This window comes from Camarhynchus parvulus, chromosome 3 (assembly GCF_901933205.1).
Source record: "Camarhynchus parvulus chromosome 3, STF_HiC, whole genome shotgun sequence".
NCBI lineage: Eukaryota > Metazoa > Chordata > Aves > Passeriformes > Thraupidae > Camarhynchus > Camarhynchus parvulus.
In genome coordinates this window covers 27,252,340-27,274,824 of record NC_044573.1, presented here as the reverse complement: position 1 = coordinate 27,274,824, position 22,485 = coordinate 27,252,340, and the positions used below count along the sequence as shown (strand labels likewise).

Sequence of the window (22,485 nt, the reverse complement as noted above, 5' to 3'; positions counted from 1 at the left end):
AAAGCCACAGCAGTAGGAAACTTCAGTGCTGTCACTGTGTTGCTGGGTGGTGACACCTGTTTCTAGGCTGTGATATTAACTGTCAGGAGTTCTTGCTCCTACTTTAATTAGGTTACTCTAACTGTTTTTATCCTTCTGGGTTATATGACACATTAACTTGCCTTTTGATTGGAATTACCTACTTAGGTTGTCTTACTTTCTTTGTGTTTAATTGTGATATTGGTTTCTTTTTGAGATGTCAATATGAAGTGGCCTACAGCTGGGCTGCTTGGGAGAATTCAAGAATATCTTCCCAGTCCTCAAGGAGTGTGCCCACCTGCTTATATTGAATGTGTACTTAGTTACTTTGTAGATCTTTTGAGTGCTGAAAGCCAAATTGATTAACTCTTGAGTTGAATTTAGCGAGAGTTTTCATAGACTCACCTGCACCAGGGTGTGATGAATGTTAATAGTCTTCTATGACATCAGCTTTTAATTTCCATGTTCTTTTGCATATACCAAGTTCTTCTCTATTTACTGGTTAAGTGGTGAATTTAGGAACGGTAAGATCTCGTTTTGAATTTACTTTCTCTTACAATGTGTCTATTTCTTGGCCATTAGTTAGTGGTACCTTATGAATAACTACTGTTTGGAAATGGTAGGAAGGTAAAAACTCAAGTGTGTACATGAAGTCTGAACATGGCAGTGTTTACTTTTCTTTTATCTCTGTCTACCAAGTACCACCTGCCAGATTTAAATTGTCATTCCTGTTGCTTTACTAGAAGAATGAGGGAGATGCTGATGCTTTGACATGTGTGCCTCACTATCTTGATCTTGGAGACACTTTGAGTTTTACTGTCTGTCATGAGTGAATCTGCAAAGATTTGCAGGTCATTTAAATACAGAATTCCATATCTTTGTTAAAAGACTCCTAGAGTGATATGTGACCATGAAAGTGAATAAGCCAAATTCATTGAAAGAGTGTTTCCTTCTTGTGCTGGTATACACAATCACCGATCAGGCTTAGCTATGTTATGGTACATGAAGATGGTGGTCTTATTTTTGCTTCAGTGTGTGTACTTCTAATGTGTTATTATTTTTTTCCTTCCTACTATCCCAGCTATGCCATCTGGTGGATAGATTTTTTCCCAGTCCCTTCTAGCTGTGGACATTAACAGGAATATGCACACATGATACTGGTATGAGCACATCAGATGTGGAATACAGAATAATACCATGGTTTGGGTTGGAGGGAGCTTATAAAGGTTACTTGGTACAGCCCCTCTCCAGTGGAGGGACTGCTTCACCTAGATCAGGTTGCTCAGAGCCATGTCCAGTGTGATCCTGAATATTTCCAGGAATGAAGCCTCCACCACCTCTCTGGGCAACGTGTTCTGTGTTTCATCACTGTCACTGTAGAAGAATTTCATCCATATATCTAGATTTAAACCTACTTTTCTTTTTTAAATTTTTTTTAGTATAAATCCATTTTCCTTGTCTGATTGCAACAAGCCCTATTAAAAAGTCTGTCCCCATCTTTCTTATAAACCCTCTTTAAGTATTGGAAGGCTGTGATTCAATGGTCTCCTTGAATCCTACTCTCCAATGTGAACAGAGAAGTTTTTTTTTCTTGGGCTTTGCAGCTGAAATTGCTACTTGTGTTTTGCCTCATCTAGGAATACCATGTATCCCTCTCTGGGAAATGCCCTGAAATTTGTAACAATGCTGAGCTAAATTCAGTGCACCAGGTCTACATTTAAGTCACATTCTAAGCTAATTTTAATTTACCTTAGATGTGTGATGTGTGGAAGAGGTTGCCCCTATATCAAAGCAAAAATACTGGAATAAGTGTAACCTTGACTTGTACAGAGTGCTGTGAATGGTGTTAAGATTTCCATATTTCTGTCAGGGTGTTGGGCTTCCTGTTTCTGTGCTGTATCCTTAATTCTGGGTGTAAGGCATCCCAGCTGGAATGAATTTCTGCTCTTTTAAATTTATAGGTGTCTTAGTAAACACTAGGGAGTTTACCATATGGAAGAGAGGATGTGCTCAGGGAAACCCAGACACAGTAACCTTAGGTACAAGATGGCTTTCTTGTAAAGGGGCTTCATTTCTGTTGCTGTACAAATAAATTTGCCTTTTCTAGGCAAGACATCTAGCTTTCCTAATTAAAATTAACCATTTGAATTAATCTGACTGAACTTAATGTGGATCTTTTCTAAACAAATGTATTTTTGGTGAGGCTGAGGGCTACTTGTTCTGGTAGTAGCAATGCACCAAAGAAACTGTGAAATATTTATCCAAAAAGCTACAGGTTGGACTACCAGTAGGTGTAGGGAATGGTTGTTGCTTCAATGTTCAGCTAAAAAGGGGATTAAAGGTGATTTTTATGATTGCCTTAATAAAGCTGATTGCATGGTGTTCTTGCCATGTCATGTGTTGTCTTCTAAGAAAGCTGCAAGCTTCATTTTCTTGTGATTTTGGAGGTCTTATAGGTTGTGATAAACATAAAAATTTGAATGTTACTCAACTTTTTAAATGAAAGTTGGATTTTAAATTCTTATGAAGTAGAGATTTTTACTGTTAGTTTTAAATGGTATAGAGCATACTGGTCAAATGTGCTACATTTCTTATTTTGTTACTGTCTTAACTAATTAATATATCCAGCCAGCCTGATGGTGTGGTATTATGATACAGTAGTAATGCTTGCAGTTCTAGGCTCTGTAACTGATGCTGAAAAAGAGAGGTGGTTGTAGAGAAACAAAATAGACCTTAATGATCTATTGCAAAACAATATAAATAAACCATGGAGATGAATCCTGAATAAACAGGAGTTATTACCTGGCTTGATGTGAAATCACTGGATAATTTGCTACTAGAAAAATAAACAAGAATAACTGTGAAAGGACTTGCTTGCAAAGGACTTTTAAAAAACAGTCTTTAAAAAGAGGAAGAAAATAGGCAGTTTTGGTATGTTTCTAGGAGGGTAGGTATTGTATTAACCAGAGAGGAGGGATAAGAAATGAAGTTTGTTTCTGGGTTTGTACAGCAGTGCAGCTATCAGCCACTTCATCTTTAGCTTTATAAGTGCATGACGAATGGAATGGTTGGCCTGAAACTCCGAAGGCCAGGAGCCAGCGCCAGGCACTGTGCTGGGGTTCTTTATTCTGCCTGCCTGTTTGGCCACTTGAAGGCTCCATGATTCACTAACTGTTTCATTTAGATACTCTGCAGCACAGGTTTTACTTGAGTCATTCCGTGTCTTTCTCCCTGCTCAGCTAAACCATAGTATAAAAAGAGAGAAACACTGTTCTTATTTAAGATAACTGCAACTGTAAAGTGTTAAAATTTCTTTTAAATGCTCATTAGTTACCACCAAAGGTAGGAGTGTAACTTTTTCAGAAAGGAAGAAACCGCACTGTGAACCCTGGTCTGTGGTGAAGGCAGCCTGCTATATTTGGCTGTTGCTCACCAAGGTCAGATGCAGTGCTCAGTGAAGGGGCTGTAGAGGGGAATCCACTCTAAACTGAGGTGCCTTTCAAGGTATTGGGTATCTGCTTTATAATTTGAAACGTTGAAATGAACCTTCTGTTGTGTGATTTGTCTTTGTACATTGACTAGGACATTTTAGTTTTGCAGTACCATCTTTTCTGCGTTTTGAGGTGGTATTTTGTGTTTGTTTTTTGGTATTCTTATATCAAGCTTGATATAAAGCTTTTTGTGTATATATCCCATGTAATTGTCTTGGTTAAGTACCAGTGACACTGAGTGCAGAAATTACCTCCAGCTTTTTGTATCATAACTTCAGTAGCTTCTCTCTTTGGTTCTTCTCAGAAGTTACTTCATAACTTTTGTAATTTACCTCCACCTTCCTTGAGTTTTAGGAATTTTATTAGCACTGCTTTAGGAGAAAAGAAAGTCATCCTTTGTGAAATAAGCTGAATTTCTTCATTTCATGAAATTTTTATGCTAGGTTAGCTTTCCAAGTAGACCAGGACAGGAATTACTATCACTGTGTAATACAGCATTGTGAGAGGCTTCTGCCTTTGTTTTTGCTGGTTGCTTGAGTTTTAGCTTCAAGTGTACTTAAGCAAACAGTAAATGCAGAACATGTGATCTTGTCCTTCAGCATTGAATTGGGCAATTCTTGGAACCATGTATGATACAGAATGACTGAGACATCAGTTAGTTTGTGGAACTTCTGTGTAAGGCAGCAGGTGGTCCATGAACAGCTAAAGGATTGGATAAAGGTTGCATGTTTTCATGGGCTTACTGGAGCATCCCCTGAAGGAATTTTACATAATTGTTTCTAAGTAATTTCAAAGCCTCTTCTCCGTGAGTATTAATTTTGCTGGATAGTGTGTATTTGAAGAATGTAAATTCAAGTTTGGGTAGAACAGCACCACTTCATTGTTAGGGGTTTTATCCCATTAAAGGCTTAGGCAGTCTCTTACTCTTCAGTGAACTTGTGCTTGATATTAAATAAGCCTGCTAGAATGAGTTCATAAGCAATCACGGTTCTTTAGCAAAATACTTAATATCAAGGTCATCCAGTGAAGGCAATTTTAGAAAGACTTTAAGGTTACTTGGATGTAAAAGCACAGTTTTTCAGGAAAAAAAAGCTCCCCAGAAGACTGATTATTCTATTTTTAGTGAGAAATTTGGGTGATGTACCCCAGGAAAGATGCAGGGTTGCTGGGTACCCTGCAGAAGAGCTGTATGTTCAGCGATCTGTCCTTGCTGAATTGAGCAAAGTTCTAACAGGTTCCTTTATATTATTGTTGTCCACCAGTGTAACTCGTGAATGAGAGCTATTCTAAGCTTAGTTCTGTCACAGCAGTTCTGAAAATTTAAAACTTGTGTTGCTGGCTTTACTCTCTGTTTTGCTGCAAGGTAGGGAGTGGCTGCTTCTGGATAGCAGCTGAACAAGTCAAATAACAGAAGATATTCTGAGGGAATATAAATTGGGCTTTTAAAATTCAGAATTGCTTTTAAAATCCAGTATGGGATTCTTGACTTAAAGTCATGAAAGTATGTTATTTGGATTTAAAAAATACTAGGAGCAGATAACTTCAGAACATATTTCCAAAATCAGTGTGAGGACTGCTTGTTTTTTTCTCAAGTCATAGGTAATGCTGCCTTAAGCTTTAAAATCTGTTCTGCTCCTACTATTGACAGGCTGTTCAACATTTGCCAAATACTCCAAAATACTTTTAAGTAAAAAAAAAAAAGTTAAATGTCGGAGTTGTTAATCACCAATGATTAAACATCCCACAGAATGTGGGGGGAGTGTAAGCTCAAGGGAATTGCTTGTGTGCAGTTTGTAAAATTGCATGCTTGCAATCTTGTGTTGTAGTCTGGGGGCTTTTTTTTAGATCTGCTCTGGCAAAATTAACTCCTAAAGACATAATTTCAGATGTAAGCTTGGCTGGAGCTACTGTGGAAAGAAGCGGAAGCAGCTCCTCACTCTTTCACTAGCCCTGTCTCAAGTTCACAGAGGATATATTCTTCACCTTGGGGAACTATTTAGATTACATTTTTGATTTGTTGTATCTTTGTCCTAGGAAGAAAATATCGGTTCACTGCAGTTTACTGTGTGGCCACATAAGTGCATGTCTGCAAAAAGAGCAGAGTGAATGGAAAGGAGAGTGCTTATTAGCAATAATGCTGACCCGGTTTTTTATGATACTAGGGAGAAGTCTCTGGGTTTTGATGTTATGATAAAACTGTGAGTGTTACATCCAGTAAACTGGACACTGTGGTCTTGGAAAGCAACACCAGGTGAATGCTTAGGGTAGCTGTGCATACCATAGCTGACTTAGTCATTGAAGAAACTATTAGTGGTGGCACAAAATGAGCACCTTAGCAGCTTAGGCACACCAGAAGCAGTGTGACAGAATAGGTTAAATACATTTTTTTCCATTTCATGAAAGGCTATGGAAAATAGCGATGGAAGTGGAATTTGGAACGGCCAATTCTTGACCCGCTTTCCTTTTCCTTGCCAGTATTGCCTTACATAATCTACTACACTGGCGTAAGTTTAGAGGGATTAAAAAAAATTTTTTTTTGCTGAAGTTTTTCTTACTGCCACTGTGCAGCTCATGTCTTGGATTGAGAATTATTGTTACTGAACTTCTTAAGATTGCTTACCAATGATTGTGTAGATGCAGAGATTATTCTAGTATTAATTAGAGTAGCTTTTAGGTAACTGTAGGATCTGTTGTGCTAAAATGAGTCTCAGTGTTCAATGCATATATTTGCTTTTATTCCTTTTTATCCCGTGCCATGTCACTCTGCTTGAAGCTCACTGGAGGAAGGGCTTGTTCTTTCACAGCACTGTGCACGGGAGTTTGTGTATTACAACAGAAGTACTGTCCCTACTGTCCCTATCTAAAGGCTAATTTATGCAAATCAAAACTTGTTTACAGCATTTTAGATTAAAGAGATTTACCTTAAATGTTGATATATTTCTGCGGTGGGTAACTGACAGCTGTTAAAAATGATGGTTTTCCCAATGCTGTCAAAGGCTGTTTGAGCTACAGATTTTGCAGTGTGTGAAGCTATGATTGGAGTGGTTAGCTATAGTAATTCCTAAATGAGTCTGAAAAACATCTTCTGTGCTCTTGATCTGGTTCTTAGAACCTCCCCTTCAATCTGTTCTTGGGGATTTGGCTTTTGAAAAACTAAAGGCAGTGCTGTTTCCAATCCATACAAAGCTCAGCTGAGTCAAGGGAACTTGAACAAGATTCTAGTTGTAATGTAAGCTGCTGAAATAAGTGCTTAGTCTTACTTGTGTACTTGTACCACAGCTGGGGCACATCTGTTCTGGATGACTGCTTGGCAAACCTTCCAGTGTCTTTGTGAATCCAGTGAAGTGCTGAGCCTTTCAGGGCTCACAGGAGCCTCTCATTTCTCAATATGTAGTACCCTTGCTGATCCAGGAACTGTGGGAGAAAACTGCTTTTATCTTAACTAGTAATGATGATTATTCCTCATGAAACTCCAGGTTTTGTGTTACTTCAAATGCAACTGAACCTGTGTGTTTACTCTGGAGCTGCAGACTGTTTGGGTGGAAGGGGCCTTTGCAAAGGTACAATGGCTCAGATCTGCACCCTTCCAAAGGATGGGAGTGCCTGATCATCATGTGCATGCTGTCTCCTCTTCTGAGAGTGATAGACCTGTCAGAGTTCTAGAAGTGTCTTCTAACCTGGAAAATCTGAAGTGAGGTAATAAGTTGCTTAGTTGATTTGTCTGTTAAGGACTTGCAGCGTTTAGAGCTCTCCTGTTAGAATTAAAGAAATACCATCAAGGCACTGACTTGGCAGTTAATTATGAAGTCAGGGACTTCATGTTCTCTGTGTCTTGCTTCTCATGAAAAAATCCAGCAGCACTCAAAGCATCAATCGTATAAAGCAAATGTTCCAAGTTTAAACCTCTGTGTGACTTTCAAAGGGAGCTAAAGGCTGGTGTTGTAAGAAAAACTGATTGGGTCAAAGTTATTTAAAGTATTATGGGCACCCTACTTAAACTGTTACCTCAGTTTTGGTCTCAGTGCTTGCTCTGGTGCTGCTTCTGGTAATGTCCATGTGGTATATAGTGGGCTTTCCTGGGTTTGAGTTCCAAAATTAGAGTGGATATAAGTGTATGGTTCTGCTTCTTGGTTTTGATCTGTATGAAATGACGTCATTCTGGTACTGCAAGACATCATGAGAGTTAAATACAGAAGAGAATGTCATTGCTTATGGTTAAAAGAATGCACTGTCTGTAGTGGGAAGACATGACTGGAAAGCTTGTTGTGCTGCATGGTGCTTTGATGTGACTTTGTTGCAAGCTATGGGTCTAAAATAGAGCAATTGTTTAAATAAAATTATAGCCATTGTAATATGAAGACTCTGCTTGCAGTTTATATAATGGCAGTTTATTGTGCCTGTCAGAAAGAGTCCCAGGTCTCTGATGGGGGATCATTATAAACTATTGGAACACAAGCATTTGAAATTAGGATTATTGGAACATTTTGGTACCTCACAAAGTGGATAGTGAAGTCCTGTGCAAAGTTGTCAAGCCTGAGGTTGGTTGGTTGTGCTTTTTTTTTTGCTAATAATGGGGCTGAAGATATATCTATAAGAACGTCGCTCATTTGTTTGAAATGTGATGGAATGGAAGCCTCTAGGCATATACTGTTTGCAAGTCACATTGATTGTTTCTGATGTCTGCCTTTGTATTCTTCTAATATGTAAGTGAACATCTTAATGCATGAGGAATAATGACACAGAAATGTTGCTAAAATGCTGTTTACTTTCTCAAGTGTAGTTGAAATCTTAATTAGCAAGAGCAACGTGACTTACCATGTCATAAATATCACCTGGTAGTGATTCACTGAGCAGCACTAAAGGAAGTCCTTTATGACACAGCCTTTTTCTTGTGAGGTTCTAATGAGCTAAGTATTTACAATATATCCTCAACTTCAGAGATACTATTCCTCCTGCTCTTTTGGCACTCAAACTAGCAGTCCCAGGATCTAATTTTGCATCTCTTCCCTGCTTTTGAAAACCGCTCTTCAGTTCTGCCTCTTCATGTGTTCCTGTGACTGCTTCCTAACCTCTGTTTACCAAGTGTTTATTAAAAATAAATATTTATAGCACAGTGTTGGCATGGTCAGATGTGCAGTTACACTGGGACAAGTATGCAGTGATAACCAGAGCAGTAGTACGAGGTGACCTAGGACAAACTGTTTTCCCTCATATCCTTTCTTCCCCATTGCACAATGTAGATAATGCTAGATGTAATTATACTGACCTCCTCTATATAGTAGGTTTTCTAGGATCTAAGAAGAAATACAAGGAAAAGGGAGGTTATGTTAATTAAAAAAAAAATTGACAAGCTTATTTACTCTTCTGTTTTGAAGAGGGAAAGCAGGTGACCTAGGAATTTGCTATGTGTGAAGAAATAGTTCTTGCTCTTCTGTTCACAAATTTATTAGACTAACTGAAGTTGCAGCTAAATTTTATGAAGTAAAGTCTTACTCTACATTAATTTGAAAACATTTGGATTTGAGCTGCAAAAGTTGCATATTACCTTCCCTTGAAGGTACTACCATGGTTTGATGCTGAATGTTACTTTCATCTAAAACAGATGGCAGGACAGGATGTTCGCCTGTTGTAGGCACTGATAGATTCTGGCTTATTTGTTTGAACTCTGAAGTTTGGTTTGTGCTGAGATGCAAGACTGAACTGGCTCGGCCAAAGTGACAACACAATTGTTCTATTTTGCTGCCTCATTAGACACACTGCAGCCTCTGACAGGAATCCTACAGATACTTGTAGAAAGAAGCAGCTGCAGATAGACTTGCCAGAGGATATGGCTTGGAGTGCAATGACATGCAAATGCTTTTGATTTTATGCTAAATATAGGTCTGAGTGCCTGACTTACAGGTTTTGAGAATTCAATTTCACTTCTAATTAGAATGTTCTTGACTGTAAAGGTTTCAGTAATTTAAGAGCCATTATATATGAAAGTTCCATCAAACTTTCATAGTTTTTAGTGTGATGTTTCTAATATGGCAGTTCCAGTTTATTTAAACATAATAATGTCTATGATTTTTTTCTTTATATTTAACTAGTGCTGTTAAACTTAACAGTCCTAAACAAATTTACCTTGTGCTAATGTGGAAGTGTTTTCAGGTTTTCTGTTCTCAAGATTTTTCTTGTCTTTTATGAATACTCTAGCATAAAGGAATTGTTAAATTAAGCACTTCTTAAAACTGCTATTTATTCAGATATAGACAAAAGCACAGCTTAAATTCTTCTATCCTGAGACCTGATTGAACAGGAATGCATACAGATCTTTAAGCACAGATTACTACAGTATCAAAGATTAATTTTATGATTCATTGGACAGCGTAATTCCAAGATGTTTGGTACATATGTAGAAGGTGATGCTGTCTTTTTGTCAAATATAGGTTTTAAATACAGATTATCTGCATTTAGCTATTGCTGTATATCTGTGTGGCAGTTACCTTCAACTGTTAAATATCTCATTTCAGTACGAGGATGTCGTCCTGGGAAGATTGTTCAGATGACCGAAGCAGAAGTTCGGGGCTTGTGCATAAAATCACGGGAAATATTTCTTAGCCAGCCTATTCTTCTGGAACTAGAGGCACCTCTGAAAATTTGTGGTATGTAAGCTTGATAAATACATGTTATATGTAGGTCTATTTATCTAGTTCTGTGCTAGAGGGATTGGAAGAATACTGAGTCAGGCAAATGAGGTTGAGTTGGGATTAGAGGGAGGTCTTCAAAATCTTGAATGTAGTTTTCAGGCAGCTAGCACTTGGTACATTGCCAGTGCTGCTCACGCTATTTTGGAGCAAGTTTCTTTAGCAGTAAGGACTGCTTGTGCCCTCATCCAGTGCAAATTTTGCAACCTGTTCCTTGCCTGCACAGAGCTGGTGCTCTTCTGATCACTATTTCAAAAAGTAGTTAGCTGCTTTTAAAAGGCTCACATGTTGCACGTTGCAGTTGCTCACCTCACAGCATAACGAAACAAAGACCTGGTGAAATGAAACACTTGAAAAATTGAAGGCATTGTTAGTCTTTCAATTGAGAGAGTGAAACTGAATGCAGACTTAAATTAGGCTTAGTTACCATGTAGCAAATTCCTTGAGCTTTACAGCATGTTTTAAAAAACATCAGTATTACTGTGAAACACAAATACAGCATGTGCATTTTTACCTCACTAGGCATTGTAAGATGCTAGACTTCTTCCAAAGTGCACTGCAACTACAAGCTTGTAAAAATTGTTTTAAAAGTTCTGTAAATACCAGATTGTAATCATCCTTCAACTTGCTTATTGCAATAGACAATGCCTTTGAAAGCATAAAATTCCTTGAATTAGATTAGTTGAAGTGTCATATTATTAAAGGGGAAGCAATCTTTGTGTTCATTACTACTTACATCCTCAAACATAGATTAGCTTCTTCTGGGCAAATGCAATGTTTCTTACATTGGGAGGATATTACCAATTAAAAAAACCCCAAACCCCAAAATAAAACAGCCAAACCCACAAACCAACCACAAATGGCAAAGTCATTTTTAAATGACTAATTGCTTGGGAGGGTGGGGAGGAAAAACCAGCCCAGCTTGCCTAATGACATAAAGTTGAAGGTAAAATGCAACTTTATCATGTTGTGGTTTCTTTAGACTTTTTGTTGTAGTGTAGTCTTATTGTATTCCTAGATGAAGAAAACACGGAAACTCGGGTAGGTTATACATAAGTCAAAATCTGCAAAGAATAATTTTCCTACTTCAAAGTAAAATGCTCCTCATCTGTTTAGATGGAGGCAGTTGAATGGACTGTTAGGTGTGCAGTAATAGGTGTAGCTAATGCACAGCTAAATAAGGCATTTGTTATCTTAAATCGGATTCCAAACACAGTGAAAGTACCAGGAAGTGTCAGGTGCATCTAAATTTAATATTGGAGCAATTGTCAAAGCTGCATTCAGATAAAAGCAAAAGACTGATGATTGCTTTCACCAGAAGCAAAATATGCAGCTGGTAATGCTTTGAACTATTACTTTTGTGTGTTCAGGCTATGCCTGAGGAACCATAATAGGATTGTCTTGTCTTACAATCAAGTCAGTTCAAAATAAGCTCTACATCTCAAATGGCTGTGTTTTAATGTAAGATGAAAGATGCTCTTATGTAAATGTCCATTTTAAAATAGATGTGGTTTTTAATGTAAGTCTTATATCTGGTAGACTTCAACTTGTGCTCACATGAAGCTGTATTTTAAAGCGCTAAGTGCCCTGAATGGAAAGGCAAATGCCTTCGTACCTTTGTAAAATTGTTTCTGCAAAATGTTTTTACCCATTAAGTGCATTTGTCCCTCTGGTGCATGTGTGTAACTGAAAGTAGTTATAGACAACATAATAATAATAATAATAATATTTTCTGGAGTGTGTTTACTTGGCAGTTCATTCTGTTAGTGATGAAGTCTGGGGATTTGATCACATGGTTCTGGAGTACTAGACTCAGCATAGAAACAATTTGTTGAGGAGTCCTCTGCTTCTTCAGGTTGTGACCTGGAGACTTCTAAATATCAATTAGAATACAAATAATTCTTGTTGCAACATGTATGAAAGAGATTTTAGCCAGTGAAGCTTCAGATTGTGACTGAAACTGGGTAGTGGATACTGACCACCTCTATTAGAAGAAAATTGGAAAAGTGATTCTTCTCTCTGAGTGAGAAATAGTTATGGGGAAATGCTGCCTAAAGGAGGAAGTATTGCATTTTTCATGGAAAGTTTAAAGGATTATAATAGAGCGTGTACTCTTCTTACCATTGTATGCTTTAAGAGTTGAACCAGAGAGCATACTGGTTTGGGAACCTTTTATCTTTTTTAAGATGAAAAAAGTTATGTGAGTTGTTCTTTTTTCTTTTTTGAGGCCATAGTAGCTCATGCATAACTGGAGAATAACTCTGCTAAGCGAAGTCAGGATTTTGTCAGTGAACAAGCAACAATAGTGAAGATACATCTATGTAATGCTTAATGTACAGGGCCAGGAGGTACTGAATCTACATAACATACAGCTTGTACTGAAGGCTTTTGGCATATCTGTTTTGGATCCAGTCACTCTGATAATAAATTTTCCAGTCAGCTGGAATACATTGCATGTATGCTGGAAGTTACTGTAGAGCAGTTTTGGCCTCTTCACCCATATGGACAGCTCGGAGATAGTTTAGCTTTGGCTGCTCTGATGTGATGCACTGTGCTGGTGTAAATGCCACACAGAGCTGTTCTGTGGAAAACCTAGCTTTAAAACTGGCAGTGGGGAGAATAACATGACAGGTATTTTTCCTAACAACAAGCTGCAGGGTTGATTATCTTGTTAGGGATGGAGTCTTTTGAGTCTGTGTTGCTTGTTACATGCGTCAAAGGAGGAGTTAGTCTAAATGCTGGGGGATGGGATTCTTAGTGCAGCAATGTTATGGAAATTGACCTTTCAAGTGAGTGTGCTTTGCCAGCGCAGTGTTCAGTTTCTCTCCAGTCTGAATTCTTCACTGATCTGTTTTTGCAGTAGATAATGTCATTTTTTTTTTGAGGTATGTTTGCTTCCTGGTCATGTACCTGTTCAATTAGAGGTTTTCTTTCTGACCTTGTTTTAATTTAAGTGAATGAATGCTTGGTTAGAAAGCTTATGCTTTATTGTGAAGATTTTTGTAGCTTTTGCGTTTCAGACTGGCTTTGTACCTGACATAGCAGTTGTGCAGATATGATGAGTTATTTATATCCTGTGAGTACTTCAGCTTTAGTATTAGCATGGTTCTTACCTTTGTAATGCATATTGCCAGTTTTTAAAGGGAATATTAATGCCTTTTTTAATATCTCTGAATAAAAACTAATTAGCTGGCTTAAGTTCTTGACTTGTGTAAGTTTTTATCTTGTTGCACTAATCCTTGGTAAACTTTTTTTTTTTTCAGGTGATATCCATGGTCAGTATACAGACTTGCTTCGATTATTTGAATATGGAGGATTCCCACCAGAAGCTAATTATCTTTTCCTTGGAGATTATGTAGACAGAGGCAAACAGTCTCTGGAAACAATTTGCCTATTACTGGCATATAAAATCAAGTACCCGGAAAACTTCTTTCTCCTAAGAGGAAATCATGAGTGTGCTAGCATCAATCGAATCTACGGATTTTATGATGAATGTAAGCAAAATCTATTACTTTTGGAAGACTATACAACAGACTAATACTTTGTTTTGGAAACACTTGTAGTGGTGACTCTTGTAATGAAAGGATTTAAATATTCTGTGAACCTGCTTTGAAACTTTCTAAGTTCCAAGCCAAGGTTAAAGTCACTCTGGAGCGATATTATTTTTTTCTTCTGCTGTCCTTGAAATGCTGTTGTAAGAGACTGAGATGTAAGTGTGCTCACAGAAATAAAACCCTATGAAGACAGTTTGCTAACATTTTTGCTTAGGCTCTGATATGTATTGCAAGTTGTCTTTAAAAACCAGCTTCCTCTTCCTAATATCACACACTGTTTTTTAGGCAAGCGGAGATTTAATATTAAGCTGTGGAAGACCTTCACAGACTGTTTTAATTGTCTGCCTATTGCAGCCATTGTGGATGAGAAGATCTTCTGTTGTCATGGAGGTAAGCTGATGGCCGCTTTTAAAAGCTGTATCTAAACTTGATTTTGGGCTAATGCTCTACCAAATGGAGTGTGGCTGTGTGTACCTGATATTTAGCTGGAGATATTTAACCTTGTGTTGTCTGTAAAGGTCATGCTTTTCTTTGCACCGGTCAGTAGACTCTCTTTTTTACCTGATACACATGGCCCTGGTTGTGCCTGAGGGGGAAGTGGGTCTGTAAGTATTCCCAGCAGTGTATCCCTCCCTGAAGGTTACTTAATGCTGGGGTTATTGCCTAATTTGCCACATTACCTGTTGCTGTTACTATATATCAGTGCAGCCTTCTCTAACATTGGCATCCCTAGCAATGAAGAGTGGCTGTCACAAGTAACCTTGGCTCTCTGCTCTCAGCTTCTTTAACTGTTTCACAGCACTTTGGTGGGCGGGACCGCTGAGGTCACACAGTCAAGCCTGCAGCTTGAAGTGAGACATTTGTTAACACTGGAACAGCTTGGACATGGCTTGCATGGACTCCATAAAACCTTTGCTGCTAGACAGTCTACATTCTGTGGGTACCTGTCCCAGTGCTGCCCTGTTGGTGTACTGAAAAAAGTGTTGGGTGTTGATCTGACTGAGGACTGTGACTTGTCTGGATATTGCAACATATTTGGGTTCTCTTCCTTGTAGAGCAGGCCTTGCCATGACTTTACAGGCAATGATGCTTAGCAGGTTTTCAGAAGCTAGCAGTGTCAAACAGTTGACAAGAATTTCAATTACTTGTAGAAAAAGCCATCCTGCCTTTTGCAGCTGTGTTTGCAACTGCCTCCATTAATAAGCAACTTAATACCTTTCTCTGAGTGATCTAGAAATGGTTTGGTAGATGTCACACCTGTGTTGCCAGTGAGATGGAAATTAGTGGAAATGAAAGCAATGCAGAAACATCTAGTTTGAACACGTCCGTTTCCAGACTTCATGAGGTTCTATTGATGGCTGCCATCCTGCCTTTGTTAATTACAGGTATCAATTCAAGAGCTATGCCAGTATGGAATGTGCTTTAAAAATGGTCTGGAGTATTCTTGTGTCTTGTATTGAGAGCTTCTGCCTTCACTGCCTGCTAGAATAAGCTAATAGGGTCTTACACATAACGTGCTCTGAGATGTTGTTAAGTCCCTGTAAAAACATAGTTAATGCAGTAATACACTTGGGTCTGCCAGTCTGTGGGTAGCACTGACATGTCAGAATTACTGTTTGTTTGCAGCTCATCTTTTAATCTTATTCTCAAGCCATGTGGTGGTGCTTTCTTCTTTTAAAGGACTGATATCTATCTTATAAGCTAGGTCTCATAGTTTTAAAAATGTGAGATAGAGTCACTTCTGCACCTAGGTAGCCAAATACCATTGGCTAAAAACCCGTGTAATAAATTTGTCTCCAAAACAACTTATGAAAGAATTACTGTTTTACTATCAACATATGTTTTAGAATTTTGGTTTTTGGAAAACAGAGCACGAATAGTAACAAAATACTGGAGTGTTTCAGGCAAACAATTATGTTTAGGCAGAAGATAATCAAAGCAGCTTAGCAGATAGAGCAGAATTCTATGCATTTGAGACCTGAACCATGAGAAAGAAGCCTTGAGAGCTATTTTTCAAGAAAAAAGATTTAAAGTTTCATTGTACATTGTAAATGGGGTGGTGGGGTGAGGCATGTGTAAATTAAAAGTTTTCCTGCTTGACTAAACAAGAGGTTATTTTATGCATAGTATGCTTTTAAGGATCTTTTTATGAAAAGCAGTATTTACTTTGTTATTTATTGCTTATTGCCCTGGAAATTGTACAGGCTTAGTCTGTAACTGAAATTATTGCCACTCTGAACTGATCTGTAGCTGTGAAACAAAGTGAAAAGATTACTAAAGTGCTGTGTGCTCCTAATAAATGGAAGTGGACGTTCAGCACAGAAATAAGTTTTGCCCTTTTTCCACTTTTCTCCAGTCCTATCCAAACTGCATTCCAGATCCAATGAAGTAATGGACTGTCAGCGCCTTTTCATGATGTTACTACTCTAATAGACACTGAGGCAGCAGCACAAACCATTCAACTCTGCTGGAGGTTGAAGCTAGCATATAGATATAAGGTAGGTGCCTTTTTTACTATATTGCGCATTTTTGCATAGTTTATTTTAAAAATATTGTCCTCTGGGATATAATAAAACTTTGCAAAACCGCATAACATAGTAAAACAAAAGGCACCTAACTTCAACCCCAGTAGGCCATCTACAATAGTTTAATATATTGAGTCATCTCTTTTACCTAAACTTTTCTGGATATCTGTTTTGAGTTACCCATCTTGCAATATAACTCAAACTTCTCTTGCTACCCCTGCCTTTAAAATGTTTAAGCTAGTGAGAGCATCTTTCATTGTATCTTTTCCATCAGCTCCCTCTCTTCCCACATTCCTCACACATGTAATAATTTGTCCTTTTTTTAAGGCTGTCCTCTGAACTAACTTCTGACTTTGCTCTTTATCTCACTTCATTAAAGCTTATTCCTTAACTATTTCTGACTTCTCCCTTTCTCTCTGCATTGTATTCTGTACAGCATTGGTCCTTTTATCTATGACAGCACTCTAGCTCTAATCTTTAGAGAACTTACATGGTTAGTTTCAAGTTTCTATAAAGTAAGTCCATATTGTAGTGTCATATTGATGGAATACATTGGTCTTACCACATTCAATTGAAACTCTGAGATGGGAGTTGTGTTTGTACAGTAAAATACTGCATTTATGTAGTATTTTTAGGCTCTGGAAATCTGTTTTTCTTGTGACATTAATGACAACAAACTGGATGTTGATGTTTATCTCTACTTAATTTACATAGTATTCAAAGACTACACTATAGAAATTAGTACCTATCACACTTACTTTACCAATTCCACACAGTCAAAGAGTGGTTCAAATCAAGTTTGATGAGTCTGCCAGGAGTAATGAAAATTCTTTGTTTTCCCTTGGAGAAGAGGTGGTCTTATGCTTCAAAAATATTGTATACTGAGTATACTTTAAGGTATTTTTTCTGTGCTTAGCTGTTGTGACAAGACAACTTTAATGGTGTACTTTGAGTACACTGTAGGTTTCAGCAATCACTTTACTGGCAGCAGCTTTACAGTGAGCTTTGGCATTCTTATATCCTCCAGTCAACACTGATCATGTAGGACTTGTCTCAAATTCATACCTACAGGGAAATCAGCCATTTCTTTGTGTGCAAGGGGAGTTAGGAAAATACTTTGGGAAAGAAATGGTTACAAGGAAGTCTGCAAACCTGTAGGCAATTTGGTAGGGTTTTGCTGTTTTCCAGTAATGCAAAATAGGACAAAAATGGACAGCCACACAGTTGAGACATGGTTTGTAGTAACATTTCCTTTTAAAGAATCATAGAGTGCTTTGAGTTGGAAGGAACATTAAAAAGTCACCTAGTTCCCAATGATCCTGCTGTGGGCAAGGAACCTTCCACTAGACCAGGATGCTCTGTCCCATGCAGCCTGGCCTCGAACACTTCCAGGGATTAAAGGTTTATTTTGGGTGCAGCCTGAAATGCTGAAAGCTGTAACTTCATAGAAAGTCACAGACTGGTCGTGTTTATTTCACTGAGACTGCCCATTGCAATCTCTGGGTGTGTTGCCATGTGCTAATGAGATGTGTGTGCAAATAGATCAGATTGCGGAAGAGTAAGTGGTAGATTCATCAAAGTTTGAAAGATGATTTTCTACTAGACTTTATATTATTATTCCTGTATTGCTGTGTTTATAGACTTGATTAATACTCCCTTCAAGTAGTTTACTGTTAGATCTCCGCCATCCTTTACAACCTCAAGGCAAGAGCATGAAAACATTAGCAAGCTGATGATGATAGAAGGCTTTTACCATAAGACTGCTTCAAGAAAAATAATCTAAAATCTTCATACTTGAAGAAAAGTTCCTCAAGTCTGTATCAAATGCTTTGGTTCCTGTCAAATATCATTGTTCTTGTAACATATACATTGCCACTGTGCAAACTCTGATGTTAGCTGAAATTATTTTACATGGCAAAGTGACCTTTTCAATGACAGCTTTCTTCTGTCCTGTTCAGAGTTCTGGACTGAGTCAAATTGATATGGTTTGTTAACATGAAATGTGTTTCATCAGAAATTAGGTCTTCATGTTCTATATTCAAATTTGCAGCTTTCTTAATTAGATACCTTGGCCTAAGTAATTTAAAACATTTAGGACTCTTATTTAAGGACATGTTAAGGTGCTGTAGCATCTAGCAGGCTCTCTTTCATGCCTGTATGCCCCAAGCAGAGGAGCTTTAGGGTGTGTAAACTCCTCAAAGGGTGTCTTTGGAATACCACGCTTTAGTTGTAGTTGCATGTTAATGGTTAAACTGTTGAAAGGTAGCTGTGTCTGTACTAAGTGTTTTGGGTTTTTTTTTGAGTAATCAAAGTACTGTGATTTTATAATTGACTTAAACAGTAGAGCTACAGTAGATGACAACCTAAAAGGATGGTGATGAGAACCCCTTGCTAATTTCACTTGCATTATTCTTTGTCCTCTATTCAGCAACTTAATTGTCTTATAGCAAACTGCCTTTTGTTTATGTTGCAGTGGAAACAATGGATGCTGTGTGCCTTTGAACCTCAAATCTTGTGTTCTCTGGAACCCTTTCCACAGGTAAAATGCGTATATGAGTCACTTGTTTTCTTGTACTTTTACAGGACTGTCTCCAGATCTCCAGTCAATGGAGCAGATCCGGAGAATTATGAGACCTACAGATGTTCCTGACACAGGTGAGTGATGTGGAATTTACTGTAAATAAGTCTTAATGATGAAACAGGTTTAATCAATTTCTGTGCAAGCAATGTAGTGACTTAACCTCTGTTCACAGTAGAGTATTCCTTGGTGCCTGTATAGGATGTGAGCCCTGTTCCTCATGATGGGCTATGCTATCTGATGTGTTAAAGGTTGTTGTATGTGTTGTTGTTTGTCATAGCAGAGTAGGGTATGTTTTTCTATACATGTTTTTGGATACATTATTCACAAGTTTCCCTTAGAACATCTTAGAAATGCAATGAAAGATAAAGGAAACTGAAGAGGTTGTTCCCCTTGCCTTCTTGGTTAGGCACATACAAACGTTTTAGTCTATCAAAGAACATAACTGTTCGAAGTTAAACAGTAAAACAAAGTTAAATATCCTGGGTATTTAAGTATTTGGGCTTCTCTCTATTTGTCTCCTTCCTCATTAAATTTGAAAAATACAGCACTTACTTCACTGCAGTTGGGATTTCAATTGCATCTATCAATGTACTAGTTGTGAAATTTTCTTCTACTAGGTTATTGTTCTGTTTATAAATGTTGGATGCAAATTGCTAGTGCTTTCTGTACAATGTTCTTTTGAATGGCTTTAATCAGTCTTGCTCAGTGTCTCATTTAATACAGATTTCTTTACTAGTGGATTGAAAAGACTGTTGAGCAATACAGTGGGATAGTTTTTAAAGTGTTGATTTCAACAGTAGTCTGAAATTAACTTTCAGAGGAGATATGAGATCTGAACCTTTTTTTGAACGTAAGTTACAATAAGTTAGAAGAATTTTGTTTCCTGTAATATTCCTTGGCATGGAGTAATTCAGGGACTAATGTTAAAGTATCTACTGTCCCTTAAACAACACCACTTCTGTGCAAGCCAGTATATACACTACTGACACTAAGATGCATTATAGAGTGGCGAGAGATTGTTTCTGTAGTATAAATTACTACACTGTTTGTCCTTTTATCTACTTATTCACTCAATGCATAACCAAATAAATGTCAGCACAAACGAGACAATCTTTGCATATATCAGCGTTCCCAGAAAAGATGGTTTTATTCAGCAGGCGAATAATAGTGCTTGAGGCACCCCCCACTTCAGGAATGCCCTTACAGAACATAGTTCTTGTTTCCATGGACACTCCACTGAAATCGTTTCTCTTCTTAGTACTTCCTAAAAATAAGTATGCAGATTTTTTTGTAAAAGGTTTTGATTTTGTGTAGTGTTAATTTTGCTTTCAGAAGCAATAGCTGTGTGTGTACTGTCAGAGCTAAAAAGAAGTGTCCCATCAGAGGCATGTGTGCTGTGGTGCAGTGACCATGGTCTTCGTCTTTTGGACCTGTTTAAGGAAACCTGTTTTACATAATGGAAGTAAATCTTGCAGAAAATTAAAAATAAACTGAAGTAGTCTCACTTCCATTAAAGTTTTAAGCCCTTCAAAGCTATCCCTTTGTGGAGGGGTGTCACTTGGGGAATATTTGTGTTGATACAAAAGTTTTCGTAGATGATCATGTGGCTGTGCTAGGATTAGAGCATTATGATGGCTTCTTCTAGCCTGATGAAAAAAAGCTTTGCAACTTCAAGTGCAATTTAAAGACATCTTAGGACAGATTTGCCTATTGTTCTCTATGACCCTAAAGATTATATGATTTTGGGGGAAGAATAGAAGAGGAAGCACTTGCTAAACAGTTGAGACAAGCAGCTTCTATCACTTGTTAGAAACTCATGGTAAGAAGCCATTAGGGATTGCAGGGCAATTACTGTTTTGAAAAACAAAGTTGCTCCATATGGAACTAAATTTCAGTAAAGTTTTTGTCATGCACTGGTTGTATTCAGTAGTTTATCTCTAGATGGAATTATTATCTAAAATCCAGTTGTACTTGTTCTGTTCTTCTAAAAACAAATCAAATTTTAGCCTGTTGTTAGAGAGGAGCTGTGTCTGGCGCCGAAGACCACTTGATAAATATATGTAAATATAAAATGGTATAGTCGCACAATAGGTTTCAAGCATTGGTTTGCTTGATTACAGCTTGAAGGATCTGTTGTTTAAGAAATAATATCTTCTATATTTTGTTTAGCAAGTAATCAAATGTAAATGTCGATCAAACTTCTGAATGGCAGATGAAGGAGCCTCCTAGCTTATCTTTCAAATTGTGAGACAATGCTGTTAAGCATTTATATGCCTGTGGGCCATCACAGGTAAAGAAAGTACAATGCCTTTCAAACGTTTGGGGGTTTGTTTGTGTTCCAGTTGGATTGGCCTGGTTCTTTCACATGCCACTATTAATGGAAAGTTCTGTATGTGTAAAGGCATTGCAGTCGATCTAGAGAAATCTTTTTTAATACCTGGTGTTAACTCCAGAGTTGGCTGACCTTTTGTTGGCAGCAAAAAAAAAAAATCTTGACCAGTGCTGAAATGCCAGAGAGGTTTATTGTTCTAGCTTAGCTTCCAGGCTGGCTGTCACAAGGCTTTTTGAAACAGTCGACAGGGGTCCTAGCAAATTGACAGTGCTACGTGAGACAATGTATCAGTGTTTTGCTGTGTGACATTTTGATTTAGTCATCTAAGGTTCTTCATGAATGGTAGGAAAAGTAAGAATCAAAGTTGTTTGTGTTCAGAAACTTAACGGGTACAAAAGTACTTGCTGCCTTTATGTCTGACCTTGCATAGGACTTTTAAATTTACTGTGGCTTTCAAACTAAGCTTTCTCGGTGAGCTGTGAAATTGATAGTTGCCTTTTAATACACATGCACTTTAATATTTTTCAACTCCTTTAATGCTCGCTGTAAACCCACTGAATATTACAATAAAAGATTATTTCAGAGAACTATTTGAATCTGACTTTTTTCATCTCAAGGCTTTCTCAGTGGTGAGGGGGTAAACAATCTCGAGATTCAGACTGTACTCTTTGTCTGAGTTGCGGTGTAAGTATTGTTGCATTTGTTGTTAAGGCTTATTTTCTTTAGGCGAGTTGCTCTGGTAATTACAATAGAACTGGTTTGCATTATAAAATACCTCCTAAGACTGGCATTTTCACTTTTATTATCTTTTGAAGGTTTGCTCTGTGACCTGCTGTGGTCTGACCCAGACAAAGATGTGCAAGGCTGGGGTGAAAATGATCGTGGGGTCTCTTTCACTTTTGGTGCTGATGTGGTCAGTAAATTTCTGAATCGTCATGATCTGGATTTGATCTGTCGAGCTCATCAGGTAGGAATTTTGCTGCTGTAGCTTCTTAAAATCTCTCCTGCTCCTTATCAATAGTGTATATTTTTGAATTTAGTTTGCACTGTGTTACTTCTAGAGAAAAAAATCTTCCCAATAAAGGGCCTGTAAAGGCTGTGTCCTTCTGTTGGCTCATGTTGAACTGTGTCTGATGTCAGTTGAGTAGAATATAGACACTGGATTTCTCCATTGTGGCCTTCCTTTTGTATTGTACTGCCTGTTAAATGTTAGACTGATGTATGTGAACATCACCGGTAAAGTCTCCAGATTTGAAGGGGCAGAGTGACTTGAATTTGAGATTTACGCTGAAGTTTGA

The 22,485-nt window shown here is 37.8% G+C and overlaps 1 protein-coding gene across 1 annotated transcript in view; it reads left to right on the top strand.

Annotated features, from left to right (window-relative positions):
• The window catches only part of PPP1CB (protein phosphatase 1 catalytic subunit beta), a 29,456-nt gene that overhangs the window by 2,672 nt on the left and 4,299 nt on the right, over positions 1-22,485 (top strand). The window contains exons 2-6 of the mRNA XM_030944479.1: positions 10,022-10,153; positions 13,459-13,689; positions 14,035-14,139; positions 18,858-18,929; positions 22,003-22,154. Of these exons, the coding sequence (XP_030800339.1) occupies positions 10,022-10,153; positions 13,459-13,689; positions 14,035-14,139; positions 18,858-18,929; positions 22,003-22,154 (692 nt within the window). The remainder of the gene's footprint in view (positions 1-10,021; positions 10,154-13,458; positions 13,690-14,034; positions 14,140-18,857; positions 18,930-22,002; positions 22,155-22,485) is intronic.